This window comes from Annulohypoxylon truncatum, assembly GCF_022578515.1.
Source record: "Annulohypoxylon truncatum strain CBS 140777 unplaced genomic scaffold F4807scaffold_24, whole genome shotgun sequence".
In the NCBI taxonomy this organism is placed as follows: domain Eukaryota; kingdom Fungi; phylum Ascomycota; class Sordariomycetes; order Xylariales; family Hypoxylaceae; genus Annulohypoxylon; species Annulohypoxylon truncatum.
Window position 1 is genome coordinate 242,807 of NW_025953810.1, and position 17,399 is coordinate 260,205.

At 45.9% G+C, this 17,399-nt stretch overlaps 6 protein-coding genes across 6 annotated transcripts; 3 read left to right on the forward strand and 3 right to left on the reverse strand.

The window, feature by feature from the left end:
* Positions 1-67: 67 nt before the first annotated feature.
* On the forward strand, positions 68-1,070 carry F4807DRAFT_432736 (ribosomal biogenesis regulatory protein). The gene has a single exon (XM_047998622.1). It carries the CDS (start codon positions 289-291, stop codon positions 874-876), a length of 588 nt encoding a protein of 195 aa, XP_047852519.1. The 5' UTR covers positions 68-288; the 3' UTR covers positions 877-1,070.
* F4807DRAFT_432737 (uncharacterized protein) lies at positions 1,071-4,568 on the reverse strand. Its single transcript, XM_047998623.1, has 3 exons — positions 3,431-4,568; positions 2,564-3,349; positions 1,071-2,506 (listed from the first exon to the last, which is right to left on the reverse strand). Exons 1-3 carry the CDS (start codon positions 4,119-4,121, stop codon positions 1,776-1,778), a joined length of 2,208 nt encoding a protein of 735 aa, XP_047852520.1. The 5' UTR covers positions 4,122-4,568; the 3' UTR covers positions 1,071-1,775.
* Positions 4,569-6,816: 2,248 nt separating this feature from the next.
* On the forward strand, positions 6,817-8,435 carry F4807DRAFT_432744 (geranylgerany transferase type II beta subunit). Its single transcript, XM_047998624.1, has 2 exons — positions 6,817-7,378; positions 7,471-8,435. The coding sequence occupies exons 1-2, from the start codon at positions 7,009-7,011 to the stop codon at positions 8,094-8,096; spliced, it is 996 nt and encodes a 331-aa protein (XP_047852521.1). The 5' UTR covers positions 6,817-7,008; the 3' UTR covers positions 8,097-8,435.
* Positions 7,914-9,189, reverse strand: F4807DRAFT_161469 (putative ethanolamine utilization protein). Its single transcript, XM_047993344.1, has 3 exons — positions 8,941-9,189; positions 8,794-8,885; positions 7,914-8,731 (listed from the first exon to the last, which is right to left on the reverse strand). The coding sequence occupies exons 1-3, from the start codon at positions 9,084-9,086 to the stop codon at positions 8,562-8,564; spliced, it is 408 nt and encodes a 135-aa protein (XP_047852522.1). The 5' UTR covers positions 9,087-9,189; the 3' UTR covers positions 7,914-8,561.
* An 857-nt stretch (positions 9,190-10,046) lies between these two features.
* F4807DRAFT_161508 (iron reductase domain protein) lies at positions 10,047-12,149 on the reverse strand. The gene has a single exon (XM_047993345.1). It carries the CDS (start codon positions 11,923-11,925, stop codon positions 10,519-10,521), a length of 1,407 nt encoding a protein of 468 aa, XP_047852523.1. The 5' UTR covers positions 11,926-12,149; the 3' UTR covers positions 10,047-10,518.
* A 2,416-nt stretch (positions 12,150-14,565) lies between these two features.
* On the forward strand, positions 14,566-16,689 carry F4807DRAFT_432789 (uncharacterized protein). The gene is made up of 5 exons (XM_047998625.1): positions 14,566-14,980; positions 15,031-15,191; positions 15,255-15,285; positions 15,341-15,968; positions 16,035-16,689. The coding sequence occupies exons 1-5, from the start codon at positions 14,828-14,830 to the stop codon at positions 16,070-16,072; spliced, it is 1,011 nt and encodes a 336-aa protein (XP_047852524.1). The 5' UTR covers positions 14,566-14,827; the 3' UTR covers positions 16,073-16,689.
* The last annotated feature ends 710 nt before the right edge of the window (positions 16,690-17,399 follow it).

Genomic DNA, 17,399 nt, shown 5'->3' on the forward strand with positions numbered 1-17,399 from the left:
AGCCTTCCGATCTATTATCGATAAACTGATAACCTTGAATTTCTAAGGGTCCATCTAAAATTTCTTGGGATCAATTGGAACTTTTTTTCGATAAAGCATCCCGTCCGTTTTACCTGCCATTATTCAACGTACAACGTCTGACCTGGGCAGTCAGTCCGTCGTGAAAAACTTCGATCAACCAAAACTATCACAGCTATCTACCACTTCTACTTTCGCGTCGAAACTTTCGATTGAAAAGCACAAATCAATCTTCAACCCGGGTCAATCGCACCCACAACCGCATCCACAATGGCCCCGCCAACCACCACCACGGCGACGGCCTCGAAGCCCAAACTCGACGTCTCCGTCACCAAGCCCACGCCATACACCTTCGACCTCGGCCTCCTCCTCGCCAACGACCCAAACCCACTCAGCACCTCCGCACCCTCCGAATCCAGCACCAGCCCCAACACCAGCGCCCTCGAAGCCCAGCTCGCAGCCACAGCGCGCGACGGCGCCCAGGCGCTCATAAACCAGCTCCTGACCACTCTCCCCGTAAGCACCACGACCTCCGGCGTAATCCTCTCCCTGCCCGCCCCCAGCACGCCTCTTCCGCGCGAGAAGCCGCTGCCGGCGCCCAAGGAGCCGACGAAGTGGGAGCAGTTCGCGGCGCGCAAGGGCATCAAGCCGAAGACGCGGGAGCAGCGGCGCGCCAAGGCCAGCCAGTACAACGAGGCGACGGGCGAGTGGGAGCGCACGTGGGGCTACGACAAGGGCGGCGCCAAGAAGCGCCGCGAGGAAGGGGCCGTGCAGCAGGACTGGCTCGTCGAGGTCGACGAGAAGAAGGAGCGCGAGGAGCGGGAGGCTAAGGAGAAGAAGCGCAGAAAGAAGGCTTAGGTTTCTTTTCTTCGGGAAAACGGATTAGGGGGGAGGGCGTGACATGGCACGAGAAGGAAATGGGGGAAGTGGGAGAATAAGCATGGAGGAAGCTTGAGCTTGACTAGGGATATTACGATGTTGCGATACCCACGAATTACAAATCACAATGCAGAGAGGCAGGAGTTCGGGCGTTCATGGTACGTGAAGACGGGGTTTTGCGGACTAGGCACATATTTATATTGGCAATTGCGGAACTTCCGGCAACCTATGGTACAGATTCTTTTCCCGTCCCTTGATTTTTCCAAACTCCGTCGCTACGATTGTGCTGCACTCTGTCCACCTTGCACGTAGCTTTCACCCTATAGCCAAGTAGGAATTCGTTATTCAAAACACCGCAAATGGTGTATTGAGGATGAATAGTAGGTTATGCTTCTACACAACCGCCACCGTTAACCACCAGTTATCCTAGAATCGGTGTTTGGGTATGATGATATTTCCAGATCTTCAGAAGGCCGAACGTCGAGGAACGGAACTAGACAAAAAAAAAAAGGTGTTGTTCGCACAGGACAGCATGAGACCACTCGACTACATCCCCACCCCCAAGTATTCTAATTTACCACCGCCGAAGAAACCAAAAAAAGGGCGTTGGCATGCTACCGAACCATAACGGGCGAGCTCCGAGCTAGACGATTGTAGAGCGCTAAGATATGAAAAGAGAAGAAAAAAAGGGGTAGAAATCGTAAACGGAGCGTAATATCGTCAAAAAAAGAGGACCGCCAGGCCAAATGCCGTATATGCACCACATTCATCTCCTGGGGGGTATTATCAAGACAAAGCAAAAAGAAAGGTATCATCAGATCCGGATTAAAACCCATCCTTATTCTCCAATTGCGTATACCGAGATATAAGTGACGAAATTAAGAGAAATTCATCGGGGACAGAGGTTTGATGGGCGACAGCGGCCTTAATTCTCGTTCTCCGGATCGTCGTGGCGCCACGTCTTGCTCGCCATTAAGACCTAGAGAGTGTGCAATAACCGGGTAGTTCGATGTTGCGCCCCCGTTTTGGCCTCCTGTCCCCGGCTTCTTTCTCAATTTCCCATTATGTTGGTCTGCAGGGGGCGCTGATAGTTTATTGCTGTCCGACGAAGATAAATTTCGATCATCCGGAGTATTGGCCCCACTACGGCTTCGGGAGTCCGGTGACGTTGTTAGTCCTCGAGGCAGCGGTTGTTGGAATAACTGATATTCTTCCTCGATATATCTAGCCTCATTTCTGCATCCTTGCCAGCATAACCTCCAATCGCAAACGAGGAACTTGAAGCAAAAGGCGTCGATCTTCATACAGGGCTGGAAACATATGCAAAGATTGCGGAAATCCATCTTGTTTTTGTCGGAATGTGCGAGGAGCAGACTGAGGTGGCACGTGATAGCAAAAAGGAGATAGTAGTTGAACGGCGACAGATTGGAAAGCTCATCGATGAGCATCTGAGGTACCGATTCCGCACCAGCACATTCGCGGGAGATTCGCTCTTGAGCTTCCTTCGGGAAAAGCTCGTCAGGAAGTTCACGTAGCCAGGCCTTGAACATAGAACCGATGATATTTATGTCGTAGAGGTCGTCCTGGGCAAATAAATCGACGTCATATTCTTTCAAAGTACAGTTAGCAACCATATAAATCAGCGGGTTGGGGAAGAAATTCTTACCTTCGTCAAACTTTCTTTGCCACTTCTTGATCTGAGGACCACTCCCGGGTACACGATATAGACCTTCAACATCGGTTCCCTTAAGATTGAGATAGTCAATGGCTCGCCAGGGGAAGGCGGGCATCCAGAATTCCGTCTTATCACGAGAATCTTCGAGCCGCTTTGAAATTCTCGTCAGTCGCGTCTGTTCGACCAATGGCAAATTGATAACCTTTAGAACGTAATGCTCGTCATCAACTACTGGCTCCCTATCAGCTGAACTGGCACTACGGCCACTCCTTCCAAATAATCCTTTGCTGATCATGTCGGCTGCTCGACTTCCAGAATTTTTTAGACCATTGAAGAATGTATTGGCGTTATTATTATTGCTGAGGGAGGAGGTATTGCTTCTATAATAGTCTTTATCATGTCGATGGTCTTTGTTCCCTGGTATGTCCCGAGGAGGAATTGCGCGGTCGGCAGAATGGTTCCGTACCGTTGAGTTCATCATGTGCCTAAAAGACCTCTCGTGGCCGTCGGCATTCATAGGTGCCGTCCTCAAAGGTTGCATACCCGCCAAGGAGTTATCTCGCTCCGGTTCACTCAGCTTGATTGTGATAGATTCCTTTGGGCTATGTCCATCTCTATCCTTCAGGGACCTATTCCGACCCATTAGTGTGAAAGGCTTCGGTTTGTTCTTCTTAGAGTTGGCTTCTTGTTCGCTAGCCGACGTCAACGAAACGTCAGATCTGGACGGCAAAGAATGGCCTGACTTTTGTGTTGAAAGATCAACAGACGAGGATAGATCTTGTTACGAAACAAAGAGTTAGTATCACGAGAATGACATAGTACGAAAGGCCAATTCCTTTGATGTCCAACTCGACGTACCTGAATTCTTAGAATTCTTACTCGACACCCCTCTATCTGACATAATGGTATTCTCTGTTCCTCGGGACATAGTCTCGCTCATGTTTGCGCTATCGTTGTGATTAGGGTAAAGCTGATTGGCAGACCTCGAGGCTTTGCCGAAGTTAAAAAAGCGGCTACCACTCCTCGAGTGTTTCTCGACCTCGGGATGGGAGCATGTATCCGGCGCGGTAGACGCGGTGTTGGTGGTGGTAATTGTGTTTGTCGTGTTTGACGACGGGAGGAGAGCTAAAGGTGGGTACTCTGGTTCGCGGCGATGTGGAGATTGGCGTCGTCGATGTTGAGCAAGATGCACGTCGCCGGGAGGGTGCGGCGGCATGTGCGATTCGACAGGGTAAGGCAGGTTTTGCTGCGGTAGGGGTTTCCTAGGCGTGGTCGTGTTGAACTTGCTGACAAAGGGTGAGCGTGGTGACTTGGGCGACCTCGAAGACGTCGGCGAGATGACTTGAAGGGTGGACTCGCTGCCGAGGGTCGGACGCGGGCTGAGTCTCTCTGGGTCGGGGTAGGGTAGGGCGCGAGCGCTGTTATTAGCACTGGTGTTAGCACTGGCATTGGCGCTGCTGATGGCGCTGGCGCTGGCTGCAGATTGTTCGCCCAAGGAATCCGAATCGTCAGCCAGGGACAACGGGTTGGGAACTGGCTTTCGGCGCATTATGGATGGTATGTGTCCCCCTTATTGTCCTCCGTCAAACACACGAATCGGGGAATAACAGGGAAAGACCTGATTCGCTGTCTGCCGCAGGAGGACAGGATGAGTCGTGCGCCTTGGAATGCTGTATCAGGTATCAAGTATCGGGGTATCAAACTGATTCGTACGAAGGATTAGTAAAGCGAGATAGGGCAGGACTTTGATGGTGAACCTGCGACAGGAGGCGCCAGGCTAGGGGGTCGACTAAGGATATCCCAATGTATCCCGGGAGTAAGTAAGAGAAATGAAAACAGATGTTGCAAGGGTATGGGTATTGTACAATTAGGTAAGTTAAGAATCTTTAATTTTTGTGATGCCTTACGAAAGAAAAATAAACAACCCAATATCCAATCTTGATAATTTCCAAGGGGAGGAATTGAATTGAATATTCAAGATTGGGATAGATTTGACGAATCGATGAGACTTTGGCTCCTGGTCCGTCTTGGCTGGTCCTGGCTCTCTGGGAAGCATCGACAGGGGGATAAACCGATATCCCACATGGGTAACCACTGTAATAACGTACCGAAACCGTACTTTCAGCTGTGTCGCCCGTGCCTGACGATTGGAAATGCGCTAAGTCTCAGGGGTTGAATCGTAATAATGTACGCCAATATGAGCTATGCCTGATCTGTATTTCTTACCGATATGTCTATATATATTCATGTATGAGTACTAGATATCATATTAATGGATCAATCTAAGATTAGTGCATACAGGTATTGATATAGAAATGCTTTGCGCATTAAGGGAAGGGAATTAACACCATCTTGAATCTCGGTGTGGAATAATGAAGATTGAAACGGACCGTGACTCGGATGGGTTCATTACACTCGACTAGTTCAACAGCCTGAATATCAACGTGACTGTAGTTACAGCCGCGATATCCGGACAACGTCAACTTCATGACACCTAGAGCATCGAGCCAAATACTTCCCTATGTGACTAACAAGAGAAAATGTGGAGTTTCGTCGACAATACCTTTTTGATGAGTAGCGGTTCCAGCTGCAGAACAAGTCCAACGTTAACCTTGAAGCACTAAACGATTCACTCTTCGAGGCTAACTCCATGGAGACGACTACATCAGTCGATGTCTTTTATTTTGACATAGTCGTATCTAGTACTATACATCAAATGGTTAGTACATTCAATCCGATGATTCTTGATTACCTAGGTAGGTACTTGTGCACCTTAGGTCGGTAGAAAATAACATTGGTGTCATGCAGAAAGCACTGGCTTCAAACCTCGAAGCGAATGATCTCTAATAACAACATCGATATGTAGGTACCGGACCTCCCTGGGCCCACACCACATCTGGTCGAAGGCGCGTAACAAGATTTTGGAATCTGAAACAAGCTGCCACGCACAACCATTCTCTCCACCTTTGCCCGCTTTTCCGTTGGTATGTACATAGTATGTGTACCTAGTATTGTGCCATCTGAGCGCTAGATAGGTACTAGCGATACACATCAAATATAGACGCTGGATTTTAGTTGAGAACTTTGACGTTTCGGAATATCGTGAGATATTTAGGTCTTCTATATAAGATAGTATATTGAGATGGTGCAAACATGTTTGCTCCAATTTAATATTTCGGTCTTTACAAAACCTTTATCTCGCAAAAGACCTATCGCTAGTATTTGTTATACAACATATTCTGACAACTCCACATAAGAGGATTTGGATGGTTCAGTAGTAGTGGCTTCATCTTTCTAAACATAGGTATCTTTCCCCAGTTGAGCGTTGCCGTCATACGCGCCCCCTTCGAACTGCGAAGTTCATATTCCAATCAAGCAATCCCACAATCCCCATCGTTTGAGGTTCTTTGGTAGGTAACTACCTGGTGTATTTATATACTTATAATAGAACTTCGAAGATTTATTACCTTGTCACCAAATATATGTAACGATCAAGGGTGTTAAAATAAAATTATATCATAGTAGCTAGCCACGTACGAATTCAATCAAGTATCAAGCTATAATGAAAACAAACGCAAGTATCATCCACTAGTCAAGTGTATTAGGTAGACTGGTCCTGTCCAAAATGATGCATTTAACTAGAGCTGAGCAGTCTTAGGGAATTATAGTGGTCGCTATATGTTGATGCATCTGTAAGATTCAGCAGAGCTACTTGGCACCTAGTAGGTAGATGGAACCGACGGTGGAGTCAACCTTCACTATTATGTGGCTCAAGACCTGGTACATAATTTTAAACTTGGGCAGGTCATTATTGAACATGACTTTTAACAATCTTCGTCACTTCCCAGGAGAACCCCAAGAACGCAATGAAAACGACACTCAAAAATCAATATCGCGTCGTCTGGAAGCAGTGTTATACCAGAGACACAGTGGGAACGATCATGCGCGAGCACAGAGGATCGCACCCTTAGCGCAAAAATAAGTATAATAAATGATTGAGTTACGTTGTAACTCTTTCAGATATTAAACTGAAAAGAACAGATACTACACTTGATCTAAGCCATACGGCAAAGAGAGCTGAGGAAGAAAGGAGAGAAGGAGAAGAATGAGAGAAGTATGAGAGACTTTTATATATCGATATTCATAGTATTTTGCCGGGCGGTAAGGAGCTACCCCACGTTGCATAAGGCATCTGGTTGGCAGACTGACTGCTTGGGCAGCTGCTAAGTCCCCACCCTTGTCGCCTTCCCCACCTCCGAACTTTGCCTTTCCGGAAGGAACCTTGGATTTTTTATAAATCAACTTGCTGCCTACAACTGAGTCAGCTTTGCAACCGAGGACTCACCATTCATCCTACGCCAGTTCCACTTACTTGCTGTCCTACGCCTCTCCTTTTGCCGATCCGAATCTTCACTCCTTCAGCGCGAAGTTCGAGGATGTCGGGAATCAAAAACCTACCGGACGAACTACAGCTCGAGGCCGCAGCACACGTAAAGTACATACAGAGCTTAGATACGAAAAAGGATGAATATGAATACTGGCTTACCGAACATCTTCGCCTGAACGGGCTCTATTGGGGGCTTACCGCGCTGCATCTGCTCCGACAGCCCGATGCCCTGCCCCGCGACGAAGCCATAGACTTTGTTCTCTCTTGCCAACACGAAACCGGCGGATTTGGTGCTGCGCCCGGCCATGACGCACACATGCTCTACACAGTCAGCGCCGTCCAGATCCTTGTTTTACTTGATGCCTTGGACGAGTTAGAGAAGCGTGGCAAGGGTAACGGTAAAGCTCAAGTGGGCAAGTGTGAGTCAATCGGTCACAGCTCAATTCCTATTTGCTGCTTCAGCTATTGCCAACCATGTCGAGCATAACAGCCCGCTAATTCTTGCCGTCAGTCATCGCAAATCTCCAAAATCGGGAAACCGGCGCATTTGCGGGCGATGAATGGGGAGAAGAAGACACGCGATTTCTATATGGCGGGTTAAATGCTCTCTCCCTCCTAGGTCTATTGGACTTGGTCGACGTGAACAAAGCAGTTGATTACGTTGTTGCGTGCGCCAATTTTGACGGTGGATACGGCGTTAGCCCCGGCGCTGAGAGCCACTCCGGCCAGATCTTTACATGTGTGGCTGCTCTTGCTATTGCCGGCCGCAAAGATTTGATCGATGTTGACAAGCTTGGCAGCTGGCTGAGCGAGAGACAAGTCAGCCGTGGCGGCTTCAACGGGAGACCGGAGAAGCAAGAAGATGTGTGCTACAACTGGTGGGTATTGGGCAGCCTATCAATCATTGACCGCGCACACTGGATTGATAGGGAAAAGCTCATCAAGTTTACCCTCAGCTGCCAAGACACCGAAAATGGTGGCCTGTCAGACCGGCCCGGTAATATGGTCGACATCTGGCACACCTTCTTTGGCCTGACAGGTCTAAGCTTGCTAAAATATCCCGATGTGGAATACATTGACCCGGTGTATGCTCTACCGAAGTCTACGATAGATCGCGTGTTTGGCAGGACAGGTTAAATGCGCGACGGCTCCTAAAAAGTGACCATCCAATTCATCCGACTCTCGAATCTGAAACATGCCAGGATTGAGAAGGCAATATCGTGATCTGGTGACTATAGGTGCATTATGGAATTCCACATCAAGCTCGGTGACTCGATTTATCATCTCTTGCAATCTAATAACCTACTAACTTATTCTAAATGATAGTTAGGATACAAGGCAAGAGTAGATCGACTTCAAAAGTTTTCCCCTTGCCTATATTTCATCACGTCATATGGGCTTTAGGGTTACATTTGTACATCTTATTCGCTGATCATTGGATCTAGCTCGATCGTCTTGAAGCCGTTCGGCAACCAACAAAAGCTCAGGTAGAGGGTATATCTTCATTAACTATATACAATTGGTATGAATAGACAAACTAGCCTTTGAATAGGCCATTTTTCATCCCGCATATTCATCCTGATTTATTTTACATGTATTCATTTATGCGTCATCTGCCTTTCGTTGTCCGGTGTAGAAGGCGAGTCCGTAATCTTCCGTTGTGAAGGTGATCTTTGAGCCCTTGGGAAAGTAAAAGACGTCGCCAGGAACTGCGTGCACCTTGTTGCCTGTCTCGTCACTGATGTCGAAGCTACCCTCGATGATGATTTTCACTAAAGCAAGACTTAATTAGTTGACCTATGTTGGGAAAAAGACTTCGGCGGAAAAGGCTTACTCTCGTGATAGTGGTACGCATATACCAGTGGAGTTCCCTTCTCAAGTCGGTAGAATCCAGCTGATATGGGCTTCTCGGGGTCGAGCTTGTCGCTATTACGAGATTAGCTATATCGTACGCTAAGTGAGGATCCACGCCAGGACTTACGACGAGGAGACATCTCCGAGAAAAGCATTCTCGTTAGCGATCAGTGGCGGCTTGACGCTCGACGCTTTCGCGTAGTAGGACATCGGGACGGGAGTAGAGGCCATTTCGGATTTTTTCTTGCTAACTTTGCTAATCAAAGATCCCATTACTGTGGTTTCAACTAGCTGCTCGAAGATGTTCTTGACTTAGACTGCCGCCAACACGCTCTCTCCTGCCAAACAAGAGCGATGCAAAGCTTTATATACATCTTCAGAACCCCTCGAGCTCTCCTCGAAATCCCGAAAGCTTTCCGACTTACGTCTTCACCAGTATCCCGAATTCGGCCACGATAACTTTGCGCGATGCTGCCCAGATGCTCGCTACCTCCGGTCAGGAGATAACAATAGACTTACGGTTTTCCATAACACACGTGCGAATCGAGACCGGCGAACCTACGTCTAGGGCGTTTCCGTTTACGGCGGGGTCGACGACTCTGGTTGGACGGCGTCCCCTGCATTATCTCGGCCAGCTCCAAGATCTGCGCCTAGCAGCTCCAATTGGTCGCCCCGATTGGATGGGGATGGTTCGGCATCGCGTTTAGATAAGCTATATTCTGGGGTTGGGATCTTATCCATAAGATGGACATTCAATAGACCGTTTTAAAGCGGCGTCCTTCGTCGTCAATAGTGTAGTGCTGCCTTATGAGATCCTTCCTTGGTGTCGCCCCGCACGCATCGCCAATATATCGAAGTAGATATCTGCAGATGAGAGCCCCAATCGCAATACCGAATTTGTCATAATAATAGCATCCTATGCATATTGGCCAATCTTGCCGAGTCACGCTAATGCGAAGTTTGAGGGTTATATACCAGATACATGTAAGGGTGATTTTCTTACCTTAGATGTTACACTCTTGTCCATCACATCTTCGTCCTGCGCTTAAGGTTATCGGATTTCTTGGTAGGATCTGGTTATTCGAAATGACGTGACGAAGTGATGACGAAAGAATTTAGGATAACGAACTTCAGTTATGGATGTCTCCCTGTGAATCCCCTTCATGGTCTCTCCCTATAATTGTTATCATCCTACCCCTTTATAAAAAGAGATAGCCTTACATTATACGCAACCTCGATCTCAAAATACTCCATCACACATTAGGATCGTGTCAATTTGAGCGATATTGAAGGGGTTTGTTACACTCATCATTCCTTACGCTCCCTGGAAAATGAATTGTAGAATTTGTTCTATGAAGAAAATGGAACATCTCGGTTCCGAGGAAACGTTTTCCACCAAATTCGTTTTACTGAGAAAAATCGGTGCTTACTTAGGTGCTTACCGGAGACCTTCGGGCTATATCCTAGGGTCTATGAGCCTAAAAAAGAATCGAGCCGGTACCTAGAACGGCACGACCCGTTAGCGCAGACCCATATTTACAGGCGACTTTCACTGTTAGACCCCCAAGAACTCAAAAATACTGCACCTTTATAAAAGAAGAACAACTTCCAATTTACAGCGCTGCATTCTGGCCTTTATCTACTAGGTAGGTAATTTATGGTATAGAGACAGTCATGCTCATGTATTGCTCTCCGCGTATAATAGTTACGCCTTCTCGGGTTTCCCCATCATAGGTTTGGACTCCTCATCTTGCAGGGTTTCCGAAGACGAAGCATCTTCTTCCTCCTCCTCTTCATCATCATCTAGGTCATCCAAAGCAAAGTAGTTGGTCACATCATCCTTGTGTCCCACTAGGTTAGGCTTGTTCATTCTTTCAGCACGAGCAGCCTGGATTCTTTTCCATGTTAACCAAGCTGTGAGCCCCACTGCTTCCGAGCCTACTATAAGACCCATTATTCCGACACTCAGACGGGAATATCCACGAAGGATGAGGCCAGTGACAAGGTTGGTCCAACCCCCAACCATCATGAATCTCCCAAGATAGATGTGAGAATGGGAAAGCCAAGTACGGCGACGGAGGCGGATGAAGACCATATGGTGCCGCCAGCCGAGAATGCTCTGGAGTCCGAGGCAGGCTACGAGTGTGATGCCAAGTATTTGATGGAAGGTATCGATCTTGCGCCCGAGAACGAGCCCCAACACAAAACCAGCGACTGTGAACCCAGATGCGACAAGCTGCAGCACCCAATGGTACTTGAATGCCTTCATGCGACCAGACCGCATAGCCAATACTCCGAGAGGGAAGACGAACAGGAAGGCAATTCCCATAAGTATCCCATGAACGTGAAGTATAGGGTTGTTCTTGAGCCACGCGATCCCGTAGGCGGCTGACCTGCTGGGACTCTCGCTGACGCCTATGGCCTGTATCCCGTATATGATTGAAGGCGGACTTGGTGGACTTTCCCATGTGTTCAAGGACCGCGACATGTCGACATAGAAGTTCCCCCATCCACCTGCGCCTGCGTGATGGGCATGCATTTTCAGATGGGCGTCGTATGGGAAATCGTCGAATTCTTGCTTGTTATTCCATGCCCACAGCCACGGCTGGGACTTCGATGTGGAGGAGATTTCTGTTCCGGGAAACAGATGGCATGAATAACAGATGAGAGAAGTCACTGCCGATACCGTGCGTGGGTCCGAAGGAGATTCTTGCCAATCAGCACGCAAAAGACGGAGGTCGGCCCCCTTTTTCATGTCCTCGTCTGTAATGAGCGTTGGTTGTACATGGCCGATGGATTTGCGGATGCTGATGACGGGCTGCTTAGATGCTAACGGGTCACCATAGATAATGAACATCAGAGCCCCTTCCATAACTTCGCCTAGGCCTATGGCAGTCCATCCGATAGCCGTACTATTCGGGCGAGTGACACTCATGGTCAGGAAAAGATCGTGGGCACTAGTCGAGGCATTGTAGTGCGTCAACAGGCTCATGCAAAAGTCAATCTCGTTGGTCTCGGCGCCATATTTGCAATATTGAATTGGCTCCGAAAAGACGAGATGCGAAAGGGAGAGAATGCTCGCCGCCAGCGAGAAAAGAGCACCAAACTTCATCCTGGAGATACCCTCTCTTGCAAGATAGGGAGGAGAGGGTAAAAAGATCCATTGGAAAGAGGGAAGAAAGACGTATTCGATTAGTTCAACACGAACACGCTATATACCTGGAGAGGCGGGGTATGCTGACTGTGATGTCTGTCGAGCTGCGGCGTATATGCAGTCAGACTATGGCGACATAGGTGAAAATAAGCTTGCGGCTGGCGGTATTTGCTGTTGGTCAATGCGGGTTGCGAGGCAATGCAGCGATCTGCTGGAGAGCAGTGCCGTGCCACGAGTTTGGTAGTGGAGATATTAGGGCGGATTCTGCTGACGGAGTGGACTTGCATGAGATGTGATTGGGTAATCCGCAAGGCCTTTTTGACGACCCATTAACGATCATCCCCTGGAATTGAATAATGCAGCAGTTCATTGCTCCAAAGCGAACATCCTTCGCACATCGAATCCTTCATTCCCATTCTTTGCTTCTTTCTGACTTCATGTTTCTCCGGGCTGTCCGACGGGGCGATGAACGGTTTGTGTGAATGTGTGAATGTGTGAATGTGTGAAACGAAACAAGAGGAATTAATTGGAGCGGTCTGCTAATTATATACAGGTTCCTTGTGAGAGCTAAGTCGGTACCTAGGTGCATCGTTTTTGTCGTCATGATCTTCATCGAACCGTTGACATCAATATTCGCTCTCACCGGTTTTCATATGATCTGCGAGAAATGATCGTTCCTGGGGTTGAAGAATTCGTGTCCAGTGGAAGATTTCTCATCGTTTCCATAGATAAAAGTGACGAGGTCGTACGGTGCGGTCATACCGAAATCTCGGAGAGCATAATGAGGGCATGCATAACCTAGATGCGGGTGCCCACGGCCATGAGCACGCGATGGTCCGGGACACGAAACGTGGCATCCATGGATGAGTAACTCAAGCATGAGTTGCGCTAACGGTTGCCGCCATCACCCCAGCCAACGGCGCAGAAATCACCGTTCGACGTTGATTTCCCGAATCCCCGGATTCGGGATGCGGGAAGAAATCGGGCTTCTCGAGAAAACGATGGACCAAAAGGGGCGCCCTAAATTGATTGCCGCCAAGTTTTCTAGAGAAAAATAAACTTGCCCCTGTGTTTATCTTTTGTATGGTATCGTCAATCAGTTTCTGCATGTAGTTAATCTGCTTGTTGACACATTGATAGCAGTCGAGCATCGTCTGAAAACACTTTAGATAACACATCTATGGTTCTCCAACTCATCCACCCTTGCAGTATTTGGATTTTATTCCTGAGATAGATCAAGGGCATCCCTAAGAGTCAGTATTCTTAGAGTCCCAGCAGGAAAGGAGTAAATTCCGAGTTCAATCCTATGATATGAATCCTGGACATTACGAATGGCAAAGGAACCATGATGATAAAATTTAAACTCAAATCAGTACGTATCGAACCCGATTTCTACGATGGCAATTTAAATATTTGAATACATGGTTCCAGGGGGAATTATTTGTAACGTACATCTACTAGTCCCTCCTTACTCCCATGGCCCATTTCAGGGGTTGATATATCCTAACACTGGAACCTCTGCTGAATAACCCAATCGCACATCACTTGGCCGACACAAGTACAGCATGCGCATGCCTTTACTATCTTATTAGCAAGCTTCTTTTACGGATATCATCATATTTGTTTATGTCATGCCTTTTTAGCCCTCTCATTATTGTCCGTCCCACCGATGCATGATAGAGTTTGATTGTCCCTGAATCGGAATTGGTTATAACAAGCGTTGGCATTGATAACATCGGCGCAATCGTCGGTTTCCGCAAGTTCTCGAGTGCATTCAGGGAATTGTTGACCGAGGGCTATGCCAAGCCAGAGAAGGGTGAATGTGAATGATAGCTTCATTGTGGGTGTCTGGAGAGTCTGTTTCGCCGAAATGATCTGAGATAAAAAATCACAGTGAAAGCTCTCTGTCAGGCAAACACACTAATGAGGATCATAAGTATTTTTGGAATGGGCCAGATGACGCCAGTCAGATATAACGACTCAATTGTCTAGTGGCGTCTATGATAACAGTTCTCAACACGCTTTAATTAAGGATTTTAGCCGAAGGTGGATGTGAGTTGCATATAAAGCATGGCCCCGTATTATGTCAGTAATGTGTAAGTGGTAACCAAGAATTAAGTTTCTACTCTCATTTGCCAGTAAAGGTAAGTATTTTATATGCTATAGTGCGGGGACGGTGAAGAAGGAAACCGGGAACAGTCATTCCGCTCTAATAGGAGACATCACGATATAGAGAGCAGGCATGATATTGAGAAACGAGGACGTTTTGCTTTTATTGCACCCTAGTCACCGGGTTTGTGTGTTGATCTAAATATTAGAAATAGAATGAAGAAATCCAGGGTTCCCTTGAGTCTCGCAAGATGTGATGATATACTTATACGAAGTATCTGCGTAGAAGTCATACCTACCATAGGTGTGGGACCATGGTGGACCCGTATGGTGACAACTGACATGGAAATAGAGAATTATCTACCGGATAGACATTAATATTTACTATATTGATAGGTCACATATGTCAAATAGCTAGATGAGGGTCACCTTGAACATATCTATCCAATTCCTTGATGCCTTCGTCTTCCTGTGCAAGTCCCGAACGAGCATATGTTCTCCACATTAACCGGATTCAAGGTCAAGCAGCTCGCCTATGGAAATCTGTTCTTATATTAAGGGCCGATATCATCCGAGACCGAAAACCAAACTTGACTTGTCTGAAGGTGTGGAACAGACGGCAGTGGTTTGCGGCGACGTGAAGATTCACCAGTGCTGATATGATAACTATCACAGCTTCCTTCCGACTGCCTGCCTCTCCTAGATCCTCATCACAATCACCAAAGTAATAGCTCAGGAAGATCTTACTAAGATGCAGTTAAACTTTGTTGTTGCCTTAGGGCTTTTTGCCCCTGCCAGCGCGCTGCTCCGATTTGGTTGTTCTGGTCTGACTGTCCAACGTCTGGACCCCTTGGTTAACCCGGGAATGAACCCATCTGCACATCTTCACCAGATCATAGGAGGGGTATGGAATATGGTTGTTCAAGATTTATACCTCTGGCTGATGTTCCGCAGAATTCCTTTAACGCATCAATGCCGCCGGAAGAGCACGATCTTCCTGGATTATCTACTTGCACAAGTTGCCAATTTACAGAAGATTTCTCCAACTACTGGACGGCTGTCATATTTTACCGAGCCAAGAATGGTACATTCAAGAGGGTCCCGCAGATGGCTCAGTACGTTTACAAAGATAAATGATATCCACCAAGGTGAAGTGTAACTAATCTCAAATAAAACAGAGCAGGCATGGAAGGTACTCAAGGAGGCATGGTAAGATCTGGATGACTAACAAATCGGAATAATGATATTCTAACTTGGTGGAAAGGTCGTCTATTACATGAGTGATGCGCTGTTCGACACCGCTCAAAAGTCAACGGTCACAGCCTTCAAGCCTGGCTTCCGTATGCTTGTAGGCGATGCGGTGTTCCGTGACCGTGAACAGGCCAGGAAATTCCGACAACTAACATACATCTGCATGGAGAACCAAGGCACTAGAGCACCCGAAAGCATTGGATTCCCCACGAGGCCCTGCCCCGGCGGTATTATGGCCAACCATAGATTTCCGACCTGCTGGGATGGCAAGAACCTCGATTCTCCTAACCACCAAGATCATGTAGCATATCCAGAGTCCGGGACCTTCGAGTCAGGCGGTCCCTGCCCTGCTACTCACCCGGTGCGTTTGCCACAGATACTCCTCGAGACTATGTGGGATACGAGGGCATTCAACGACCCCGCAGACTTCGCCGATGGTAATCAACCATTTGTGTGGTCCACTGGGGATGCAACCGGCTATTCCAGCCATGCCGACTACCTATTCGGATGGAAAGATGACAGCTTACAAAAGGCGATGGATGGCCATACCTACGTCTCTGCTCCGATGCTCAAGACCCAGAGCATTGCTCAGCAGAACCAATGCAAAGTTCCTGATATGGTGAATGAAGACATTGACAGCTGTGAGTACCTAACTATCTATCCGTTCGTGAATCGGGGTTATCAGCCGCTAAACATTCTTTCTGTAGGGTTGACGAGCCTCCCGGGTCAAAATCCAGTGGTATGAAGGAAGATGCTTTGAACAGAAAGTTAGCAGTGGGGACGTTTCGATGTCGAGAAATTCCGCACAAAGATATGGAAGCTTCCTGAATCTATAATTGATCTTTTATTATCGTGAAGTTATTCTTGAAGGATGACATCGTTGAACAGCTTCAGTACCGTCTTGCGGCCACTGAACGTGGGACGGCGGACGATAATACTTACCTAAATTTGAGTTTGGTAGTCCATAATGACCCGAAAGATTCTGTTCTGTATCCAATCATCCCTTCCTAAGAATTAACCCGCGCCCCATTAAATTTAGAGTTATATTAACGTTCTTAGTGTACATTAGCAGCGTTTTAGGCCGCTATATATGTCCTATTAGGTACCTACTTGCCAGTGTATTAACCAGATAGGCCAGCAAATTATTTACATTAGTCGCTATTGGTTCTGTTGACAACATCAGAGAGAATACTCGTCTAACATGATATGTGCCTCACATGTATGTATTACGGGATGATAATATTACCGTATCTTTATGGTCATCCACCTATGTTGATGGTCAAGTTCATCTGGCGCTCAAAGGCAAAGGGGAGAACTGATAAAACTAAAATATGAGCACATGTGTGCTTCTCTGGTACAAAATAATACCAGTTACGTGACCTGCGTCACTACTTCTCATATCCAAGTTGCTTAATTACTTATGAAGATCAGTATATTTAACGCTGAAGGGACATACATAGGTAGGTACCATAGCGGGAAAATACGTAGTTTAACAATTATTTAAAAGTTAAATAATCATTGATATACCTTAAGAAATTCGAACAATCATTAAAAATTAAATAATTATTAATAAAATAAAAATTATTACTCGTTTTTATAATTAGTAAATAATTATTAAGTTAAGTTTTTAAAATTATTAATTAAATAATTTATATAATAATAAAGTTAATAATAAATTATAATTCTTTTATAATTTATTTATTATTTTATAACTTTTAAATTTTAATAAAATTTTTAAAGTTTTAATATTTTTAATATTATTTATTTTTTTTTATTTACTTTTTTTTTATTTTTTTTTTAACCTTTTTTATTTATAATAATAATAATAATAATAATAATAATAATATTAAAATTAATATTTATTAAAAAAAATTTAAGATTTTTTTCTTTTTTTTATATATATTATTTAATATTATATATAAAAAATTTAAAAATTTTTTTATATATATATTATTTATTTATATAATACTTTATATCTTTTATTAATATTTATATATTAAATTTATTTAATATTTTTTTATTAATTTTTATATATTAAATTATTTTAATATTAATATTAATAAATTTATAAA

Coding starts and splice junctions, on each gene's coding strand:
- F4807DRAFT_161469 (XM_047993344.1), bottom strand. CDS start 9,086: ATGGGATCTTTGATTAGCAAAGTTAGCAAGAAAAAATCCGAAATGGCC. Junction 8,886..8,940: donor CTCGGAGATGTCTCCTCGTC/GTAAGTCCTGGC, acceptor ATCTCGTAATAG/CGACAAGCTCGACCCCGAGA. Junction 8,732..8,793: donor TGCGTACCACTATCACGAGA/GTAAGCCTTTTC, acceptor GTCTTGCTTTAG/TGAAAATCATCATCGAGGGT.
- F4807DRAFT_432736 (XM_047998622.1), top strand. CDS start 289: ATGGCCCCGCCAACCACCACCACGGCGACGGCCTCGAAGCCCAAACTC.
- F4807DRAFT_432744 (XM_047998624.1), top strand. CDS start 7,009: ATGTCGGGAATCAAAAACCTACCGGACGAACTACAGCTCGAGGCCGCA. Junction 7,379..7,470: donor TAAAGCTCAAGTGGGCAAGT/GTGAGTCAATCG, acceptor TCTTGCCGTCAG/TCATCGCAAATCTCCAAAAT.
- F4807DRAFT_432789 (XM_047998625.1), top strand. CDS start 14,828: ATGCAGTTAAACTTTGTTGTTGCCTTAGGGCTTTTTGCCCCTGCCAGC. Junction 14,981..15,030: donor TTCACCAGATCATAGGAGGG/GTATGGAATATG, acceptor GATGTTCCGCAG/AATTCCTTTAACGCATCAAT. Junction 15,286..15,340: donor AAGGTACTCAAGGAGGCATG/GTAAGATCTGGA, acceptor CTTGGTGGAAAG/GTCGTCTATTACATGAGTGA.
- F4807DRAFT_161508 (XM_047993345.1), bottom strand. CDS start 11,925: ATGAAGTTTGGTGCTCTTTTCTCGCTGGCGGCGAGCATTCTCTCCCTT.
- F4807DRAFT_432737 (XM_047998623.1), bottom strand. CDS start 4,121: ATGCGCCGAAAGCCAGTTCCCAACCCGTTGTCCCTGGCTGACGATTCG. Junction 3,350..3,430: donor TAAGAATTCTAAGAATTCAG/GTACGTCGAGTT, acceptor TTTCGTAACAAG/ATCTATCCTCGTCTGTTGAT. Junction 2,507..2,563: donor GCAAAGAAAGTTTGACGAAG/GTAAGAATTTCT, acceptor GTACTTTGAAAG/AATATGACGTCGATTTATTT.